This window comes from Sparus aurata, chromosome 6 (genome assembly GCF_900880675.1).
Source record: "Sparus aurata chromosome 6, fSpaAur1.1, whole genome shotgun sequence".
NCBI lineage: Eukaryota > Metazoa > Chordata > Actinopteri > Spariformes > Sparidae > Sparus > Sparus aurata.
Window position 1 is genome coordinate 16,850,391 of NC_044192.1, and position 21,325 is coordinate 16,871,715.

Genomic DNA, 21,325 nt, shown 5'->3' on the forward strand with positions numbered 1-21,325 from the left:
TACGCAATTTTGTCAGGCTTTTACATAAATATATACCATTTTAATTATACCATTTGAAGGATAAATGAGAGACTTGAGATTGTAACAGTTGAGACAGTCACTTTAATGGCAATCTAGATAATTACATAGCAGCAGGAACATTCATAAAACATCTTTAACGTCTGAAATCTTGCAAAGCAACAAGGTTATTTTCATAAATATTCATGTAGATAAATAAACTCCTCTGATTGGTATATAGATGAAACATGTTCATATATAAACAATAATGTATTTGTACTTGGCTGGTTATTTCGTAACCACACAATGTCACCATATAAGCTAGAACTAAGGTAAGAAATGTTCCCTCTCTTTCTTACCTGGTTTAGATCCTTTATATGTAAATACTGCAGTATAGAACATCGAGTATCTACAATAACACCGTATATTCCTAATATAAACTTTTGTTTTCAGTCAACATTGTTGAACTGGTTTACTCATTTTGAGGAAAACTAAACAAAACGTACAACAGTCTAAGCTGTTGGCCTTCGAACAGCAGCCCATTGTTGCACCATAGCTTATGATTTATCCTCCGGCATTTCTTTGAACCGGATATGATGAGTGTGCCTTGTTCTTTCAAGGAAAAGACTGACATTCAGGGAAATCATTTCTTGCTTTCTGAAGGAGAGTGAGATGAGAAAGTCGATACTGTTATCATATTGGTCTGTTATGTAAGCTCAGCGTGGCACAAAGACTGGAGGCAGGGGGAAACAGCTAGCCTGACACCTAAGGTAATAAAATCACCTGATTCATCTGAACGAAACAGACATGTAAAAACTATTACTGGTCCTCAGTAAAGACTCAGTCCAGCATGTAACCCTTTGTAAAAAGGCAAATCGTTGATGTTGTTTTTTTGTTTAAATCAAACAATTGAGATACTTTATGTTAATGAGTGGGTTTAAAAGGTGATTGAAGGTAGATACTGTCCTCATTTACATGTGGAATTTCAATGTGATCTGTATGCTTTGTGATCGGATCTGCTTGACCACATCTGAAAAAGTCTGACATGCGCTATGTACGAGCCTTAGCTGTGACTGTAATCCTTACAGCGTGCTGGCAACCATACACAACACATACAGATATTTGCTTTTACCTATAGGTGAGCTTATAGGAGAGGGAGCGAGCAAGAAGGCTACTATTCGGCCTCTATACTGTGCCATGAAGGCATTAAAGGTTTTTATTCAACAGAAGTGTATTTAAAATGAAAGCAGTAGAGGTGGGAAAATAATGACATACAATAAGAAGAAAAAACTGTGTGGCTGATCTGCTGTTAACAAGGCATATCATTTCTCTTGTCATGTTATCCTGTATTTTTTAAACAAAGAAAGGAATAACTTAATGTATTACATGTGCTGAATTTACAAGAAGGGACGAATTACTTACTCTCTATTAAGAATTTCTCAAAGACAACTTTTTTTAATACCTTCTCCTGATTAAGCAACTCAAAAAACTAATTTATTAAAGGGAGTCTGGTGCTAATTTGCCTCCACCTCACATTACTTACAAGCAGGTTTTGCTCTGGAGGAAAGATCCAGTCTCAATAAGGATTACAAAATAAGAGCACATTGAATTGTTTATTATCTGGATCCGGACACAGATCCCATGTTTATCACTCAGCAGACTTGCTGTTTGCCCCATGTGTCCAGTCTTAATAACATGCTATGCTAACTGGCTGCTCACTGTTGCTCATATTTAAATGAGAGATAAAAGAGTGGCATCAATTTTCTCATCCAACGCTCTGACAGAAAAAACAAAACAAGTGTATTTCTCAAAATGTCTGATCTTTTGCTTTAAGATAGTGGCAAACTATCAGAACTTACATTCTGTGTCCTCTTTCCTCTCTAAACACAACAGTATTTGCCAATATGTGAAGACTGAGAGACAGACTGGGAGTGTAAAGCTTCAATATGCACATTCAACTCGGCCTAAAAAGTCGTGTTCAGTTTACCAAGACATCCTGAATGTGACCTAAGACAAGCAAACATTCAAAACCAGCTTGTTTTATGTTTTCTTTTTTTCTTTTCTCTGCCGGTTTGAAAGCTCTATTCAGGACAAAAACGGTAGCTACCTGCAGCCACTGCCTCCATTGTCTCTTATGAGTTCTGCTCTGCTTTGATTCTCCTGTCATTACTTGTTAATAAAGGTAGAAAATAACAGTCCTGGCCCTGGCCATCTCTTTAATGACTAGCCACACTCTTTAGTGTGTCTGCCCGAGGGGCTGGTGGATCGGCTACAGCAGTCACCACGCTTCAGCACACCGCACTTCATCCTTTCATCTCACACAGCGCTGATCAATGTGAGATCAGGGGGGCAAACCACTTCATCTGCTGCTCGTCCATGTGTGAGTGTATCTGAGGGTTTTTTTCTTCATCCTTTCCCTTTAGCATGTAATTGGCTTTGCCCCCAGGCTAAAAGTCTTTTAATCACTGCGTGTTCTTGTTTCCTCTCAGGAAATAAATGTTCTCCTACGAATTGATCAGCACGTCGAGTTAAATGTACTTATATCATACAGGCGGACATGATCATTTTGAATAAATGCAGGTGAGTGTCATCTAACAGGTGGGAGTTACATGTCAGCGTAGTATGAACACTTTGGAGCATCTGACAATCAGTGGAATATGTGAGAGGGAGCGAGCTTCAAACACTCAGTATATCCAAACCTTTATCTAACCGTGGCAGTTTGGAATAATGCAATAAAGTGATATACATTGGGGTTTTCATCATCATCACATCACTCTCCACTAAAAAGTAGTAATAGGCCACCAATATTTTTCAAAACATCAGAAATGTGGTTCAGTCGTGACATACACTTACATGTCTGCAGTGAGTGTTGAGCAACAATCATTGGCAGAGACGTGATTAAGACAATTTGAAAAAGAAGATCCTCAAAAGAAAAAAATACTAAATAGCTTTGCACATTTTTTTAAAATATTTATCCACTCTGTAAGTGTAAAAACGCTGAAAGCAGCAGCTCCCGCAGAATGTTAATTTAAGGTTAAAGCTGCAAAGATTTAACAGTCTTAAAGTCTTTTGATAATTTGTTTCATGTAACAGTGAATGACCAAACTCTCAGAGTGTGACTAATTCTATCGTAGCTTTACTTCAGCAAAGCTCTGAGCTTTTCGTTTGTTTTGTTCCCTTCAGTCAGACTTAGAATTGTTCACTATTCTTTTCTCCTGAAGTGGCACAACGTCTCGAAAACAACACATCAGAGGAAAGACACCAAGGCAACTCAGTGCCAAACGATAATGGATAAATCACAAAGATCTGCACAAGAGATTTTTTTTTCTTTTTCTTCAGGATTAATTCAAGAGCCAGCAAGATAAGCTTTCACCTTTTTCACGTGGTCTCAGTTTTCTATGTTGACTTTATATCCGTGTGCCCACTCATCATGTCGTGGGAACACAGCGAAAAAAAGAACAAGTGACCTACTCATCCACAGACAACACTTCAAACTTGAGAAGATATACTCAAGCAAGTTTCTTTTTTTTTTTTTGTATGCACGCTGCAACTTTTGAAACTAGGGTGTAGTCCAGGATGCAAATACATCTACAGTATATTAATAACTGTGTCATCACTCTGCCCCGAATAAATTGAGATAAGCTGGATGTCTCAGTGGGTTTTTAAGAAGCACAACTTGTTCTTTTTGATTTGAGTCGCCCGTGTCAAGAGATAAATATTCGAAGACTCAAACTTTCTACCAGACGCGACACTTCAGCTCGGGGTTCATCCGACTGCCTTTTTGGCACTCGAAGGCTTCTGAGAATGCTTCGAAATTCTGGAGAGAGCCGAGCACCCTGAAGACAAAAAGAAAAGCATTATCAGCCGATGAGAAGCTAAAAAAGGCTACTATGAATACTAGAAGAGCACCACCGAGTGGGAGTCCTCATATCTGGATCAGCAAATGGTTCCAAAACTTAAAGTGAGAACAGACAACAGTGGCAGAAAGGATCTTATCGTGAAAGTGAGGTTCATGGGCAACAAATCTAAACACAGATGGTCTTATTTTTCTAGCTGTGACTTTATTTGAGCAACATTTTCTTCATGATGAAACCAGTTTAATACTTATGAGGCTTATATTTACAGTGTATTAAAATTTGATGAGACAAATTGCCTCCAGCTGAGGTGTATGTCTGTGCAGAGACTGGAGAAAAAGCTCCGCTCTTAAACCATTTTTAAACCGCATTAGAATGTATAAGCAGATTTTTTTTTTTTTGACGCAGGTAAAGTTTGTCTGTTTATTTTCTTGTGAGCCATGCCTGATGTTACAGTGGTTACTTTTGAAATGTTTTACATCTTTTGCTTCGGTCTCACTTTCAAACTCACTTAAATGTGCGACACAGTGATGAAAAACATCAGACTACCTGTTAAAATGATCTTCCTGGTTCTATTATATATATCTGAGAATGCAATGGCTCCTTACCTGTATTCTAAGGGACTGTGTGAGTCAATCTTGATGGACTGGCTGGCATACTCGGGCCGATAAGCACCACACCACACCTAGAAAACAAAAGCTCATTAGGGGAGCAGATAGTAAGTTAGTTTCAAAAGCTGTCATTGAGAGATAAAATAAGGTGTCCGCAGACTAAAAATAGAATTAATATTTCACCTTGAATATAACATCTGTTTATTCTTTGTATTTAGAGCATAATGCATCTAATAATCTTTCTATTTAACTCGTACTGACTTATAAACCTCACAGTGGGAGGTGATTGTTGCTCTTGAAAATGATTTATAAAGGGTGTCTGGCCTGTTTTATTGTGGGTGACAGTAGGAATGACTTATGCTTTACATTCCCTGGCACCCAGACGCTCTTTACTTTGGCAGCTGCTCTTGACCACTATGTGTGCAGCTGAACGCTCATTTTGTTCTGGGATTGCTTCAGCGCCTCGACCCCCCCCCCCCCCCCCCCCCCCCCCCGACCCCTCTGCCTTTATCCCAATGTTTACTTCTCAGCACCAAACACCCACTACAAGAAATTGCACCCACTGAGCTTTGGCTCTGGATTCCAGATTGAGAAATGACTGTCTGCCCTCTGTCTGCTGAAATAACACTTTTTTTTTTTTAGAAATGACACATTATTCTTACTTACTTGGGCAAAGTTGAGAAAGAAAAGTTGCTTGTGATCCATGTCTAGACCAGGTAGACGAGGCTCTTCACCCTCCATCGCAACCCACTTTAGATAAGCCTGTAAACGCACACGCGCAGATTTCACATGTACACCAAGTTTATTATAAGAGTTTGTCACTGCTGCTGAAATAGCAGCATATGATTTAGTGCTTTTGCAGCTAATCTCCGACCTTGTAGGCTTGACGAACACCTCCGTTGTCTGCAATGTTCTCCCCCAAAGTGCTGATTCCACTGACCTGCAGTCATGAACACACACATGACAGCATGAAAACACTCATTCCGGTGGTCACTTTAATACACGGTTCACATTCTCGGGGGATTACAGCCCGAGACAAAACGTCTCATTTCATACGTGCCAGTGGGTGCTTACGTTCTGTCCGCCTGCTAGCTTCCAGTTGAAGTTGCCATACTGTTGCACCATGCACTGTGACTGCTCTTTGAAGTGCTCAGCGGAGTAATTACTCCACCAGTTTAGCATGTTACCATCCTTGTCAAAATTACGCCCTGCAAGGCAAACATAACGCATTAAGTCAAAAATACTGTTTACCAAACTTAACCCATCACAGTCAATAATTGGTAACGGCAATCTCAAAATAAACAGTTATTTCAAAATGACAGTAAAAGATAAGCTGTGTTTATCTGTGTGGGCTTCCAAAAAATATCCACGACGAGTCACTTCTGTCTCACCATTGTCGTCGAATCCGTGTGTGATCTCGTGTCCGATAACCATGCCTATTCCACCGAAGTTAAGGGCCTGGTGCTGCTGTTTGCTGAAGAAAGGCGGCTGCAGGATCCCTGCTGGAAACACTGGACGGGCAAAAGGGACAGGAGTGATACAACAATAAGTAAACAGGATTACAACGAGGAGCGATGTCTTAGATTTATCATGGAGGCTCCCGGCAAAACTCTTACCTATCTGGTTTCTGTTGGGTGAGTAAAAAGCATTCACTACGGCAGCCCCGATGATCCACCTGGGGAGAGATTGGTAAAGCATTTATAATTGATAAAAGAGCACTAAACTGCATTGTTCAGTTGAAGGGACAACACTGTTAAATCAATGCAAAAGACATGTCTTTGCACCATCAATATTCAGCACTTATTTTTTAATGCTGTTTGGGTATTACTTAATGACGACACGGAATGTCTTTCTATTGTCATTTCTCTGTTTACGATCTTGGAAACATAAAGAGAGAGCAGAAATGTATGATTTTTTTTGTTTGTAATGGTCGACCTCATTTCAAAAAAGGGTGTTCGTGTTGTCACCCTTGATGACGTTGGATGAGTACAAGAACTTGTGTTTTTACAAAGGACAATCCTTCACATTGAAAAGTCTGTAGAGAGCAGATCCATAGTCAAGTGGCCTTTGCTGTCATGTTGACAAAAACAACTATGTGGTTGACTTTGGGAAACTGTCGTAGTTTGGTAAGGTTTGTGAACATAGTATGTTACGTTGCATTTCGTTTTGTTGCAATGTGTATCTGAAATGTTTCTAAAAATCTTCCAAAAATTCCATAATGTCACTCGAGGTAACTCACGGCTGCCTGTCACTACAACTTCCAGGAGAGAGTCAGAAAGGAAGGAAGAAAGTTTGGGATGACGGGAAGGATTGGTTGCGATCACCTGAACACTGTCGTACATGCTGCATGCTTTGTTACTTGTGTGGAGACTGAAGCGACTATGCTGGACAGCTTGTATTATCAGATGAACACTCAGCTTACAAGTCTGGGTCCACTGGTTCTCTGAGCTTCTTCAGACTCTTGTGTGCTTCGGACCTGAGGTTCTCGAGGACGTTCTCAAAGTAGTGTTCTTCGCTGAAATTAAGCTGGAGAGAGAGTCGGCACAAATCAGAGATGAGCGGAGAGTAAATCAGTCAGTTTAAAATGTATTAAACAGTTCTTACATACATGAGCGTACTCCTGGTCCAGCTTCAGGTTGCTGTCCTGCAGGATATGATCTGGATAGCCAATATGCTCCTTGATTGCCATGGCCTGAATGAACACATAACTGTTAGTGTGACGACAGATAACACGTAGAGAAGGTACATCTTTATTCTGTCAGGTTGGCTACTTGTGCTTTACCTTTTCTCTTGCCTTCTCCTTCGAGGGAGTGTCCATCCAGCTCAACTCCTCCAGTGTTTCCACATACGCCATCTGGATCTTCGTGATGAGGTCACTGACCTGTGACATGCGGTTAACACAATCCCATACAGAATCAAGCGATCATAAAGATGTCCCATGCTGCATTTTGTGCATCAACTACATTTTGTTCATGTCGCGAAATAAATACTGTATGCACGCAACAAGCACGGGTGAAGAAAATGATAAAGTTAAATTGTGATGTTTGTTCATGCGTCCTTGTAATAAATGTTTTGTTTTCCCCAAATCAGGTACGGTAGAAAATGCCTTTAATGTCCTTGTGCCACAAAAGCGTTATTTTTTGGTGTTTATTCATATTATTTGTTGAGAGTATTTATTTGCTCCGCACAGCCAGATTACTTTACTGTAGTACTCAGCTGTAAGATAGCAAGCAATGACACACAGAGGGTGTGTGTGTGTGTGTGTGTGTGTGTGTGTGTGTGTGTGTGTGTGTGTGTGTGTCTGTAATTTGAATTCAGGTCAATCACTAAACTCAGCACTCACCCGATGTTATGTTTATGTTATGTTTATGAATAAAGTACATTTGTCCTCCAGCTCCAATCAGCAGTCAACATTACAGAACATAAACACCCGACAATGGAGGTCACCTCCGTGAATCACTGCTGCAGTCAGGTTGGTGAGCGGGATTGAACATAAATCCACTTTTTAAATCCCAAAAGTTTAAAAGTTGTGTGTTCGATCTTTGATTCGGAGCACAGTCTGATGTGACTCTGGGTGTCTGTTCCTCCAGAAGGTCTGGCTCTGAGCCCTGACTTTCTAGGAAGTGGCACTTGGCACCTGAAGGTCTATTTCTTTCCACATAATGTACATCATGAATTTCTATCAAAAATTACGATTATTTCTGTTTTGTTCAGGGGGTTTCAGAGACCAAATGGACCTGACTTCTTACCATTTGTTTGCTCTCTCCAGCGAACGTCTCACGCACGTACAGAGCCCCGACCGCGTTCTCCATGCTGCTCTGGACATACCGGACACATTCTCGCCACCATGCGTCCTCCACGGTGGTCCCATAGAGAGTCTGACCACACGCACACACACACAGACAAACATACACACACTGTGATTTTGTTTTCAAAGAAGATAAAGTTATCATGTTCCCCACACAGTGTTCATCTGACCTTCCTGTAACGAGCTCTGGCATCTTTGAATCGGCGGCTCAAGCTGTTAACTCTGTCAATGATGAGCTGCCAGGTGAGGTAGTTCTGCATAGTTCTGCAGACATACATTTGAATATTTGTTAGATTATAGTGCTGAATTGTAGATATTCTGTAATCATTTGTTCTCATCGCACTGACCTGACGCTGTGTTTGGAGAGAACGTCATTCATCTTTTCAAGATAAGGAGAGCTGTACACCACCACCTCCTCCTCCAACTGGACCTCCGTGGATACACTGGACAGCACACCTTGAATATAACGTGTCCAGTTGAAACCCTGGAAAACAAAAAGGTAGAGATTTTTTTTTTACATGTTTAGTTTTACTTGGAGGTGCTGATGGGTAAATTTGGCTACCTTAGGACAGAGCCAAGATGGCTGTTTCCCTTTGTTTCCAGAGAGTGGTATCAATAATTTCCCCCTTCTCTTGGCAACAGTGAAAAGTATTTTCCAAAAATGTTGAACTATTCTTTTAATGGACAAATGACAGGTAACGAGAAATTAACATTTTCCATGGCCATAGTATGAATGTGCGATAAACTTAATTATATAATCGCCTTCAGTGGTTCACTAGTTGTCAACTTGCTCAAAGGCGCTTCAACAGCTAAACAGTGAGTGTTCATTAAGTGGAAACAACCTCATTCACTCATTTAGTTTTTCCACTGAGACTTAACATGAGCCAGTGACCTGCTTGCACACTACGTAACACACAAGAAAGAAGTTTAACACACACTTACATTAAGGCTGAATGTGCCCTGTAGCTCCCCAAGTGTCATCTTATTGTAGAGAACAGTGACGTCTTGGCGCTCCTCTGCTGGTGATGTGGCCTGTCCAGCAACAGGAAGTAAAACAGCCTTCTATAAACTGACGCTCGGTCATATATATATATATATATATATATATATATATATATATATATATATATATATATATATATATATGTTCACATTTTGTCTCATTCGTCATGCTCTCGACAGGCACAGACAAAGGAACAGGTTAAAAGCTTGGCTGATCTCCTGTGTCTACATTAACTGCGGCCTGGTTCTCTCATTTACTGGAGGTAGAGAGGAGGCGCTCATTTTTCATCTTGTCATTATTAATTTTCCTTAGCCCTCGTCCCACAACTCCATTTCCTGTTGTGGCTCGCACTCACATTGGCGATGTCTGTCTCCAGCTCCAGCACTTGCATCATCTCCTCCCACACACGGTCGTCATCCTGAGTCAAGTTCCTGTCCTCTCTGGTTATCTTCGCAATAGAAACCATGAAATGGAGGTAGGCCTCACGAGCCTGTGGTACAATCACAAGCGCCATAAATCTTGTTCCCACAACAAAATTAGGGTGTCAGAACAACAGAGCGGAATGGAATGATTTCATTACGGTTGTGCCACTCAAAAATGTGACACAAGGAAACATCAAACATCAAAGTTTTCTAGAAGCAAACAAAGTTTTTGGACAATTTCTTCAATAGAAAATAGTTCTATTACTGAGGACTTCAACACCACATCCGCCTTAATCGTACTGTGGTGGAGGCAGAAATCTAAGAGGACAATATCTCAACATTTTGACAAATAAAACACAATTTGTCACCATGATGGTTAAGACAAAAAATGAACCTTTTTGTAGTTTCCGTCATTGAAGTAATAATCTCTTGATGGCATTCCAAGTCCTGGCTGGTCAATCTAACCAGAATACAAGAACAGCAAATAAACATTTTTGTATGTCCATAATCTTTTTTAGATAATATTTACATATAGTTTTTCAACAGTACGATGAAACAATATGGCTGGCGATATTCCACATTTTTCTTATTGTCAACAAATCCCATGAAAAGACCAAAACCAACAGTGAAGTGATCCTTTTGGCAACGTGGGAGCTGTAGTTAATATTGAATCAATCCCATGTGCACATTTCCAAAACCTCCCAAGCACACAAAATGTGTATAAATCCGCTGCTAAAAATAGTCCCAAACAAAAGCATGATAATGTTTGCTAAAAAGGCCTACTGCTACTTGATTAATCCTTAATATTTCCTTCCTAGTTTTTTGATATTTTCTTCTTTGGAGTGCCAGGATTGACCTTTGGAAATCGTCCTTTTCTCACCTCTCAGAACACCAAAGCAAACAAAGCAACAATAATCATCACCTTCTCTTTTTTCTACTACTACTACTTGTGAAATTATTTTGCCTTTTATGAAAGTGAATCTATACATCTGTAACCCGTTTTTAGAGATATATATATTTTCGGTGTAAACAAATGGGCGAGTGCTGAAAGAGACATAGTACGACACTTGTTGTTTGATTTGTTGAATTGATTCTTTTCATCCCTGTGACCCCATTAAAGGGATAAAGCGGTTACAGACAATGGATGTATGGATGGATTCTTTTCATGGGATTTTTTGACAATAAAAAACACAAAGCATTAAAAACATCACCCCTTTTACACAGAGATGTAGAGGACTGGAGGGAAGAAGACCTGTTGCTCTTTTACACTGACCAAAACAACACCGACATAAAACTGCACTAATTTAAGATTTTAGATGGCATGCTGGCGTAACGGGGAGGCGTGGCACGTAACAATGTCAGTGTCCATCGTGGCCGCGGCTAGATGGTACAATGACACGTTTCAGCTCTGATCGCGCTTAAAACACTCACAATGAGTTGATCGAGGTGAATTTTCATTATTGGGATAATTATGAATCAAGATAATCGTGAATATCCTCACATGAAAGGCTTTTTAAGCTGCTATCTACAGATCCTACACTGGTTTCCGGATTGATTTTGAATTGCCTGTCACTATGGCTTGGCTTGCACATTGTGTCCCCCACATAAAAAGTTCAATCAGATGTGGTAAACTAAAAAAACAACAACATGGAGATGAGGTCATCGTTATAAATGTATCCTACATATAAGACCATATGGTTTAAGATTCTTTGATCGTTTTTCACTAGAAAGACACGTGTGTCCAATCTGTGATGCAATGAAAATATTTGTTTCCTAATGAAATGTAATGTTCAAGTGATTTGGCTTAAAGGCAAAACAAAAATTCCCTCCCATTCTGTGTTTGTACGTTTTATACAGAACGGCGAAGCGTTTTCTAAAGGTGCACCCTTACTTCCTTAAACAGGCTGTGTAAAAGGGGCTTATAATGACTGTCTAATGATATAATAGCCATAATGTGTTATTTGCGCGCCAATAGACGGCGATCTTACATAAATTATATGGCGCTGAGAGTCACGGTCGTCCGTCCACACGTACATGTCTAGCAGAACCTTCTTGTGGAAGCGAGCTGTAAGCGTTGCCAATGTGTCCTCAAGGCTCCATGCTTCCTCTGCATCAATAGGAACAAAAGACTTCAAACACAACTGTTAAGAGGTACTCAATGAAACAGGCTGCAGAACTCCGGCTCCCTCTGCTGCACATTTAACTGGGCTCTCGGTGTAAATCTGTGTGTGCAGATGCAGCTACGTGTGGTTAATTCGGTTTGAGCCACCGTCCATGATTACATTTAATTAAAGTGGCAAGAGCCGGGAGCTCGGGGGAGAACGGAGTAGACTATTTAAAGCATCCTTCACAGTCCTGAGTGAGGACTGCTCCGCTGCCCACTCATCACGCTCCCAAACTCCACACCTAACTGCTCAGCTGAAGAGCCTCGGCCGGCCTCTTGATCCCGCCAACAAAGCTCGTACTCAGCAATTCACTGAGCGTAAATATAGATACACAAGGCTCAGCGTGAGCACATGTATTTGAGTAGGAACGCTTGTTTGTGTGAGTGTATCACATATGCACATTTGCACAGAACAAACTGTAAACATTATTCAGAGTGCTGTCCAGGCGGGCGCATTTCTACCTGCAGTGGTGTTCCAGTCATCTGACGCCACAGGCCAGTCTCCGATACTGTCAATGAGCCTCAGGAGGGGCTGCGAGTCACGCTGCTCAATGAGGCCTGCAGGTAAAATACAACAACTGTCTTTATCTTGGAAACAGCAGCTGATGTACGCAACCTCTCCACAGGAATCTTAATTTCCAAACTCAAATTTTAAGCTAACATGGAGGAGAAATCCTTAAAGGTGCCATAAGTAAGAATTTTAGTTCAAAACATTAAAAACTGAACTATAGTTATCAGAAGAATGTGTAGAAGTAGTGTCTTGTGACACCACTTTTGTACCTCAAGAGGTGATAAACCTCAAACCTCGGGAGGTGGGAGCTGACTGATGCTTAACCGCTTGTTCTTTTCCTGCGTCACGTTTCTTATGTTCCTGCCATCTTCATTATACCTGAGTCAGAATCCCGACAACTAGTTGCACGGCTAACGGAGCTAACAAGCTAACAGCAGCTACAGTTACCAGCAGTTAACAGTAATTGTGGTGATATGCACAGGGTTTCCTATGTTAGCTATAAATACTTGGTTAATAATGCTTTCGTATACATTTGAGTGCACTCGGGAGATGTTACATGCCTACACGCCCTTTCCAACAAGATCCCTGAATTATTTTGAGTGACTGGATCATATTGAGATTAGATTTATAGAAATGCCTTCCAGTTATATTTTTGAAAGAAGGTAGACATTCAGGGGCAATATGTCTCACAACAAAACAAACGAAAACAATCTTGATGTATGAATAAGAGGAAGAGTAAAATATGTATTTTCAATTTGGGGGTTATAAGGCTTATCCATGTCCCGGCTGCATTATTCAGTTAATTACACCACTGTAGTACTGAAACAATGTGATATAACAAGAAATAATTGGAGGACACAATTGTCTCTGCTAGTTTTCCATCACACTGTATAAACTTCTACGAGGCATTAGAAAGATCTCTTTGAGCAGATAGCGTGGTTGAGGAGGATCATGTAATAAGAGCTCAAGAAACAACAACTGTTTTTGTCACCACGCTTTAAGTTTTCTTGTCCTCTTTCACAAACACTGACAATACTGCATAAAGAGAGCCTTACTCTCATTCATGCAGGAGCTGTAAAGGATCTTGGCCTTCCTGATGGCAGCTCTGTCCTCTCCGTTCTCCGTCTCAAGAACACCTGCAACAACAAAACGCATGCAGACATTTCATTCTCTGAATGAAACCCACGCACGGCTCCAAAGCGCTGCAGCCCACTGACAACTAGAGATTAAGCTGACCTTTGAGGACAATCTCCAGCTTGTCCCTCAGAATGTCAAAGACGCTGTGACGGGAGCTCGTCTCCGGTATGACATGTCGCTCCAGCCAACCCCCGCAGGCGTACTGGTAGAAATTATCACAAGGCTTCACGGACTGATCCATGTTCTGCAAGAGGCGAGCGGCTTTGAGGGGGGAAAGATTCACACGTGGTCAGAAAACAGCTTGTTGTGTGTGTGTGTGAAACAGCAGGAGGGCAAAAAAGAAAAGAATAGTCCCCCTCACCTGCAGTAACACAGTCTGCAGTTGTGCACACACTGTTGAGACTGGAGCGAAACAGCTGGCCTGGAAGAGACAGTGTCAACATTTATGAGAAGGCACGTGCAGTATTTGACAAATCATACCCCCCGCTGAGAAAAAGGAGGATGTCGTGTGAAATGAAGAGCCTGAAACCATGGTACAGTGTGTGTGTGCGTGTGTGTGTGTGTGTGTGTGTGAGGCGCACTGTCTATGTCAGCAGGGACTCTGTTCTTTCACTTTTGTGTGCCACTGCTGATACGGCAGTAAAGGGAATTACAGTGACCATCAGAGGTGCAGGCTTCAATATGACACATGCCCACTTATCCCCCCCAGTGTGTCCTCTATTCAGTTTAAAGGCTTAAAAAAACACCGGCACTCACCTGTTGAGCTCCTCGACACACTCGACCTGCTAGATTGCTCTGAATTGGTTGGGAGAAACAGATTTTTAGACAACGTTAGACACAGACAGGACCACATTCATCCAAATTATGACGATATTTGCAATTGTTTTAATCCACTGGTAACATTTAAGCAGAACCAAAACTCAAAAAAAGAGCCTGGAGCTGCAGTTAAGGTTAGGCCTGTGTGCGTGAAGTGTAGAACTCTTATTTTTGCATATTTTGGTGAATACCATTATCCTTTAAAAATCTCTCAAAAGGTTAACCGGTGACATATGTGCATCAGTATATAATCATACATAGAGCGGGTCCTGTCCGGTTTGCAGTCACACAAAAAGAGAGCAGGGAGACACTTGTCATCACTGCTGCCATCTGCAATATCTGGATCTTTCCACTGTGAGCCTGACAGAGCCATTACCTTTCACAACCGATGTGTAGAGGACCACCAGCCCGGCCAAGGCACAGCTGACCAACAGCAGCAGCACGGACAGACCGATTTCTGCAACAGTCCAACGACGCTTCCCAGGTTTACTTGATTTCTCCATGATATCCATTTGGCTTTCGGATTTGCCCATATTCCTCCTGACTGCCGGCTCTGTGGGAAAGACACCGTGTAGTGTGGGATGGTCCAGGCAGAAAGCTTCCAGTGCGTGTGTGTGTGTGTGTGTTTATGCATGTGTGTGTGGGCTGTGCAGTGATCCATCGGTAAACTGTGCCAGCTGACCTGCAGTGAGTGAGCTTCAACTGCCGAACACCTACAACAACTTCACCGACAGGAGTTGTGAAACTGTTGGTCTCGTTGCATGAAAACAGTTTGTCACTGCATTTTCTTCTTTTCTTAGAATTTTTTCCTTTTTTTATTTTTACAGCCTTCATGTGCCTTTTTTTCAAGCCTTGAATTCACAAAGTCTGCCTCCGATTTGTTTATCGTCAGTACCAACTTTCATGAAAGAAAAGGCTGAAATGTGCCTTTAGGAACACAACGCTTGCTTTGTCTTGCTTCACCTGTAAAAGGACACCATAGGTCAGTGGTTTCAAGCCTCAAAACAGGTGTCCAACATTATTTTTAAAAGGTCACAAGATGATTGTAAAAGGATTTAAAGTAATTTTTATATGATATAAAATAACAAGGTCTCATCAATCTGGGCACAAATAACACATCTTTATACAATTTTGTGTGCAGGTGATACACCGATCTATCCCATTCATTTCTGTGGAGAGCTGATCCGTAGTCAGGTGACAGTCATCGTCATATTAACAAAATATAAAATTAGCAGTTTAAAGGTGCACTGTGTATTTTGGGGGAAAAAATGTTGAAAAATGTTTGAAATGTTAATCAAAAGAGTAAAATCTTTATTGACTGATTTCATTCTTATGCCTAAACAAACTAAATGAACCAACTGTCTTTTTTTTATGATTGAATAAACTGAAGTAAACAAACTGACCTTAAAGGATGACACAACTTCATTCTGTTTGACCGTGTTTATATGTGGCAGACCCTGCCACCTTTCTAGCTTCAGACAGTGTTCTGGACCTTATTTTCCTCTGACAGGAAACAGTTTGTTTGTCAGTTATTGGAAAAATAAATACTTCTGAATTTACATTATTATCTCATTAAAGAGTTTGAATTTTCTTCTCCCACACTACTATTTGCCCTGTGCATTGCACACAAGTCTGAAGTCATGTTATTTGTACACAGATTGAAGCGACTGGAGCAATGAAACATAATTGTGACTTTTTCTTTCTGAGCAGAACTTGTGACGAGGGGTCACCAGCTGTCATTGCTTTTATGAATGGGTCACAAGCTAAAACAGTTGGGAACCACGGAGATATGACACACATCGTTGTGTTATGAAGGCTGAAAAAATACAGTCTGACCTTTTAGCTACATGAGTGTAGTCCTTTATCTCACTAAGAGCGTGTTAAGCACAAAAACTTTTTAGCGAACTACAAGGCACCATTTAAAATCAATACATGCAGCTTACTGCACATTTAAGGTAATTTTGTTGCTGTGTTTTTTTTTTTTTATGCCATGCCCAATTACCAGATATGTTCAAGTTTGTATGTCTCATAGGCCGCTTACCATTACAGAATTTCTACAAAATGTGCAGGCCCGAGTCTGCGTTTCAACATTTGTAAGCATGACACCACTGGATACTCTTTCAGAGAACTTGGGACTATTTCCAGCTGTGTTTTGTGGAAACAAAGCTGGATACTTTTCATGGGAAGTTGGGCCATCTCCAGCTACAGAACCAGGTATTTTAAGCTAAACCTTGATGTTTTTCCTAGCCATAAACAAGTGGTCTTTGTGCCTGAAACTATAACCACAGCATGAGCGCAGCGACAGGAGAGAAATAGAACATTTAAGCTAAACAAATATAAAGTTGCAACACAAAGAAACGCAAAGCTTTAAATTGTAGCCAATATTCATTCCGGCGATTGGGTTGCTGATTTTAACTTCATCAAGGAGTGCTGCACACCATTTGACATGGCATGTATAGTCTATAGTGAATTCATTAAAAAGCTTTCAAACTCAAATGTCACATGATGCCTTGGGTGGTTAAACAGATTAGTTTACAATAATAATGATGGTTCTCCGGGGCTCAGCGTACCTGTTTTAATAACCTGACCATACTCAATGTACACTGTTTATTCAGGACTTTATCCCTCACTTCATCATTAAACTCCATCTGTTGATAATATAGTGGAGGATGGAGAGTCGTTGTGTATAATGAATGTATCATTTACTCTGGAAATAATTTAGGGAGCCGTAAATTTACCATTAAACTTCCTTTAGCCGGCTATTGTTTGAAATATCTGCCCCCCTCCCCATCTTACCTCACCCCCCACACACACATGCACACACACCAGACCTCTAGCCATAAGCCTATTTCCAGAGAGCTAATTTCTATGCACAATAATTATGTATGTGTGAACACAATATTGCAAATGAGCATTTGTGCAGGGGACAAAACGACAATCACCCGTGGCTTTCAGCGGCATTGCTTCGCATCTATTCACTCTGCAGCACCTGTTTCTCCATAACCAGCACCACTGCCCTATCATTAGGCCTGACAGGGGATGGGCTGTAAATCAGAGGTTCATACTGCTGTGCCCCATTAGCACTTCCTGATGAATACTCATGGGCACATATCTGGCACTACAGTGATGAAGAGCAGGCGGGGGCTTGTTAGAGCTGCACTGACATCCTCAGCATCAGAGAGCACAAAAACTGAGGCAAAATCCTGTTATACTGTATCGAAGCCAGGTCTCACTTTATGGAACACTGTGCAATAATGTGCAGTCTGATGTGTCCATACAAGATGTGTTGTCCAATGGGAAGAGTCGTTTACATCTTTAAAGGTCCTCAGAGAGCTGCGCTGCATTTCTGTTTCATTTCTCCCTGTGATTGGAGCGGATACAGGCAGGCGTGCTTCTCTCATTGTAAATCCATTCATGTTAATTCCAATCATATCAATTCTGGGCACAAAATTGTCCAACAAGGACGAAAAATGAAATGTTGACATTTTAAGATTACGTCAAATGGCTTTACAAAGGTTTTCTGCTCAGAGCAGCAAAGAAATCAGACCCGCCAGTCTTAGCATTTTGTTCATACATTAGTATTAAGCATTTTTAACATATATTAAGACATTAAGTGTGTGCATAGTACTGCAAAACGGCTGCTGATATGACCAAAACTGAAATGATTACAGTTATTTTTTGCATGTACTATTATGGTGCTATTTGTCCTTTTTGGAACTTAAATAAATGATACAACTCTAACGCACTAACTATGCTGAATATCCTGTTTTGTTAAGTTAAATAAAGAGAATACAGACAAAACTACTGAACTTTCATTGAGTTTGTAACTGATGATGCCCAATGTATAATCCTTATCTTGTGTTCCTCTGAAGAGCTTCGTGACTTTATTTTAAAACGTGCTTTACACTGGTAAGTTAATTTTTTTCTAAAATATTATTTTCATCATTATTATTTTCCTATAAAACACTTTTAATAGATAACTTTAAAGCTTTGTAGCTGTATTTGAATCTATATATGAAGCATTAGAACTGTCACCTTTTTTTTAATATTTAAACTTGCATTCCAATGTGACTAAGAGGAAAATAGTTAAATGTGTTTTTCTCTCTTTGGTAATTCAAAATAATATAAAACTTCTGAAAGCAGTAAGACGTGCCGAGCAGACAATCCCAACGCAAAACCCAACAAAATCTGAGAAATAATGTGAGGAAGTTTCATATGAATGAATCGTGGATGAAGGTGAAGCTGTTTGCGGACTTTGTAAAAAATAACTGCTTTACAGTATAACATTTGAATCATTAAATATGTTTTCTTTCTTTTAAAGAATGGCTCTTTCTCCCACCCTGAGAAGTGTTGATCCACCAACCAGATGGTTTGGACAGCCTCCTCTCAGCCTGAGAGACAATACCCAGGGCCAAAACACATTCCACTGTTTCTCACTCGCCGTGAGCACCATCTAGGAGTCAGCCCCACAGGTGTACTTGCATTTGTATCAACCAGCAACAGAACAAAAATCTACAGTGACGGAGAAAATGTGTTTCTGTTCCTGCAGCTTCAGCTCTACACAACATTCTCCAGCATTATGCACGGGGGGGCACCAGAGTGTGGCGAAGGCCTCAGCACATGATCCCAGCCAGAGGTCTCACCAGGAGGGCAGCATTAAAACATAGTTGCAACCATAAATACAGCTCCAGCATGCACTTTGACAAAAAGTACTATTTTCAGGCAGCAATCAAGTCTGGTCGGGCCATTTCTATTCAAACTCGGGGAAACAGCATCTGTAAGCATGACAAGAACAAAGACTTTGATTTCTGCACATTCACTGTATGCTAGAGGCGATTTGTTTCTTTCTACAGGAGGGATGGACTCGGTCCGTTTCATTCAGCCAGGACAGGCTGACTGACTGGTTCTTTTGATTTCAGAGCCGCGGTCAATGCCGCTGATTCTAACTTGCACAAACCTCAGGCCGATAAGGGATCAGTGAGTCTGACAGACTAGACCTACACGTTCAACTAAACAACCACCCAGTCTCTGCACACTCTCTGCCATGAGGGAACGGAGAGGGGGGTGGCAGGTTAACAAGAGGGATGGTATACCGCCTCATATACTGTATGTACACAGGCGTGGAAGAACCATGCTCAGGATGGATTTATATAGACCGAATCATCGTGACTTCTCACTAACAAGAGCAGCCACTTCTCAATTACAAAACTGGCAGGTGATTTGCATCGTTGAGATGTGAATTTGGCAAACTCGTTTATCTATTTTGTCGAGTTTAACTATCACTGCAACATGTAGAGACGTTTGAACATGTTGGTAAGACCTCTCTGATGTTGTTTATTGGCCTATCACAGATATATTGGTATCGGCGTAAATTTTGAGGATAGCTGCTGATATGAAACCTTTTTTGGTGTAAAGAACACAGCGCAGAAAACAATGCTTTGGGTTATTTCTAATCAATAGGTTTATTTTACTGTTTTAGTTTCAGTCAATTTTAGACAATTACGTTTCTTTTTAAACTGTAAAATGTCCCCTCCCCTTGATGTGTCTGATGACCACATTTGAGGGAAATTCTGATAACGATAAATCAGCCAGTATACACACAGCTTTTGAACTGATTTATAGTTATCTGATTTATCGTTTTCTGAATGTTTTACTTCCTAATATCAGCATTGGCCCCAAAAACTGCATATTTGGTCGAGCTCTGGGGTTCTGTGCTTGTTTTGTGTATTGCTTGGCTAGCGTCTTTGATAGCAACACAATAGTGACATCTTATTCTAAACTGCTAGTTTTAGGTGAATTCAAGATGCAATTTTTTGGGTTGAGTTGAACATGTGAAAGTTAAAGTGTTGTTATGAATGAGATATGACAGCAACCAACATTTGTTTTAGACTACTATAGTTGAGACAATGTGGCTCTACTGATCCGGACAGTGACACTGATGATTCAGTTCAGTTCAGCTCCAGGATTCAGTGTTAAAAATTAGTTGAAATGCGTTGACTGAGTGAGTGACCTCAAATAGTATTCTGAATAAGTCTCCCAGCACCTTTGACGTAGCGAACAGGTGTTAACATACCAGTGAGCCGTTGTAATCCGACAGGTCAGAGGTTCAGTGTGTCAAAAATAAAAAATCCTCTCTGTGAAAGTGAAACTAATCTGTGCTAAATGTTTTGAGGTCTCCCTGCTCTAAGCACATTAACATTTCACGCAGCTGCGTTCAGTGACTGGTACTGATTTTCTTCAAACTTCCACAACAACAAAACAAGGATTAAGTCGCAGGTCAGGCTGCACACTTTCTCCAGTTCACTTTTATCCGTTTAGCCGCTCACTACTTACCTTCAAGTCTACAAAAACAACAGCAGCGTTCTATTTTCACACGCAGAAAAACAGTTAAAAACGTCTCAGTGGAAAATTTTTACAAAAAATCTGTCCTGGGACTGCCGACAATATGACACAAGGCTGCAGATGCAAGTGGCTCTAACTTTGGGACTTGACGGCAAACAGGAATATAATCTCAAGGATCCAGAAGCTTACCTTTGAGTGTGGCGATGGTAGAACTCCCTGAGCCGTTTCACCCCAACAGCGGGCTAATATCTCAAACACCCCTGCTGAGCATCCACTCAGAGCTGGTGTGTAGAGAAATGAGTCTGTGCTGCGGGTTGAAGGAGACGTTATCCAGCTCAGTGCGCCGCTCAGGGTCTGAGTGAGGCAGCAGAGAGAGAGGGAGAGCATGAGACAGAGGGAAGGAGGGAGGGGGAGGAGGGAGGGAGGGAGGAGGCAGATGGGAGGTGATAGTACTGGATTGTTTTCGATTACACTGCTGCGTTAAGAAAAAAATGTGAGGGACGTGTGTGTTATGAGGTGGTTGAGTTGGATTATGAGACGTGTGTGTCTGAGGGGTCAACAGGATGTGTTAACACGAGCATCAGTGTCTTTCTCTCACCGCAAAGTGTCCCCAGCTGCTGAGAGGAAAAGGGCAGAAAAATCTGGTAAGCTTACAGAAAG

At 41.0% G+C, this 21,325-nt stretch overlaps 1 protein-coding gene across 1 annotated transcript in view; it reads right to left on the minus strand.

Annotated features, from left to right (window-relative positions):
• Nucleotides 1-79: 79 nt before the first annotated feature.
• Nucleotides 80-21,325, minus strand: part of mmel1 (membrane metallo-endopeptidase-like 1) — a 31,798-nt gene continuing 10,552 nt past the window's right edge. Inside the window, exons 4-27 of the mRNA XM_030420223.1 lie at nt 20,855-21,019; nt 14,700-14,876; nt 14,264-14,302; nt 13,869-13,928; nt 13,607-13,768; nt 13,426-13,506; nt 12,322-12,417; nt 11,684-11,802; nt 10,090-10,155; nt 9,629-9,763; nt 9,213-9,302; nt 8,618-8,754; nt 8,441-8,534; nt 8,212-8,340; nt 7,245-7,343; nt 7,071-7,154; nt 6,885-6,988; nt 6,079-6,137; nt 5,854-5,973; nt 5,537-5,670; nt 5,337-5,402; nt 5,129-5,224; nt 4,460-4,536; nt 80-3,833 (exon numbers count right to left, since the gene is read on the minus strand). Coding sequence (XP_030276083.1) covers nt 3,734-3,833; nt 4,460-4,536; nt 5,129-5,224; nt 5,337-5,402; nt 5,537-5,670; nt 5,854-5,973; nt 6,079-6,137; nt 6,885-6,988; nt 7,071-7,154; nt 7,245-7,343; nt 8,212-8,340; nt 8,441-8,534; nt 8,618-8,754; nt 9,213-9,302; nt 9,629-9,763; nt 10,090-10,155; nt 11,684-11,802; nt 12,322-12,417; nt 13,426-13,506; nt 13,607-13,768; nt 13,869-13,928; nt 14,264-14,302; nt 14,700-14,856 — 2,304 coding nt within the window. The 5' untranslated portion in view covers nt 14,857-14,876; nt 20,855-21,019 and the 3' untranslated portion in view covers nt 80-3,733. The remainder of the gene's footprint in view (nt 3,834-4,459; nt 4,537-5,128; nt 5,225-5,336; nt 5,403-5,536; nt 5,671-5,853; nt 5,974-6,078; nt 6,138-6,884; nt 6,989-7,070; nt 7,155-7,244; nt 7,344-8,211; nt 8,341-8,440; nt 8,535-8,617; nt 8,755-9,212; nt 9,303-9,628; nt 9,764-10,089; nt 10,156-11,683; nt 11,803-12,321; nt 12,418-13,425; nt 13,507-13,606; nt 13,769-13,868; nt 13,929-14,263; nt 14,303-14,699; nt 14,877-20,854; nt 21,020-21,325) is intronic.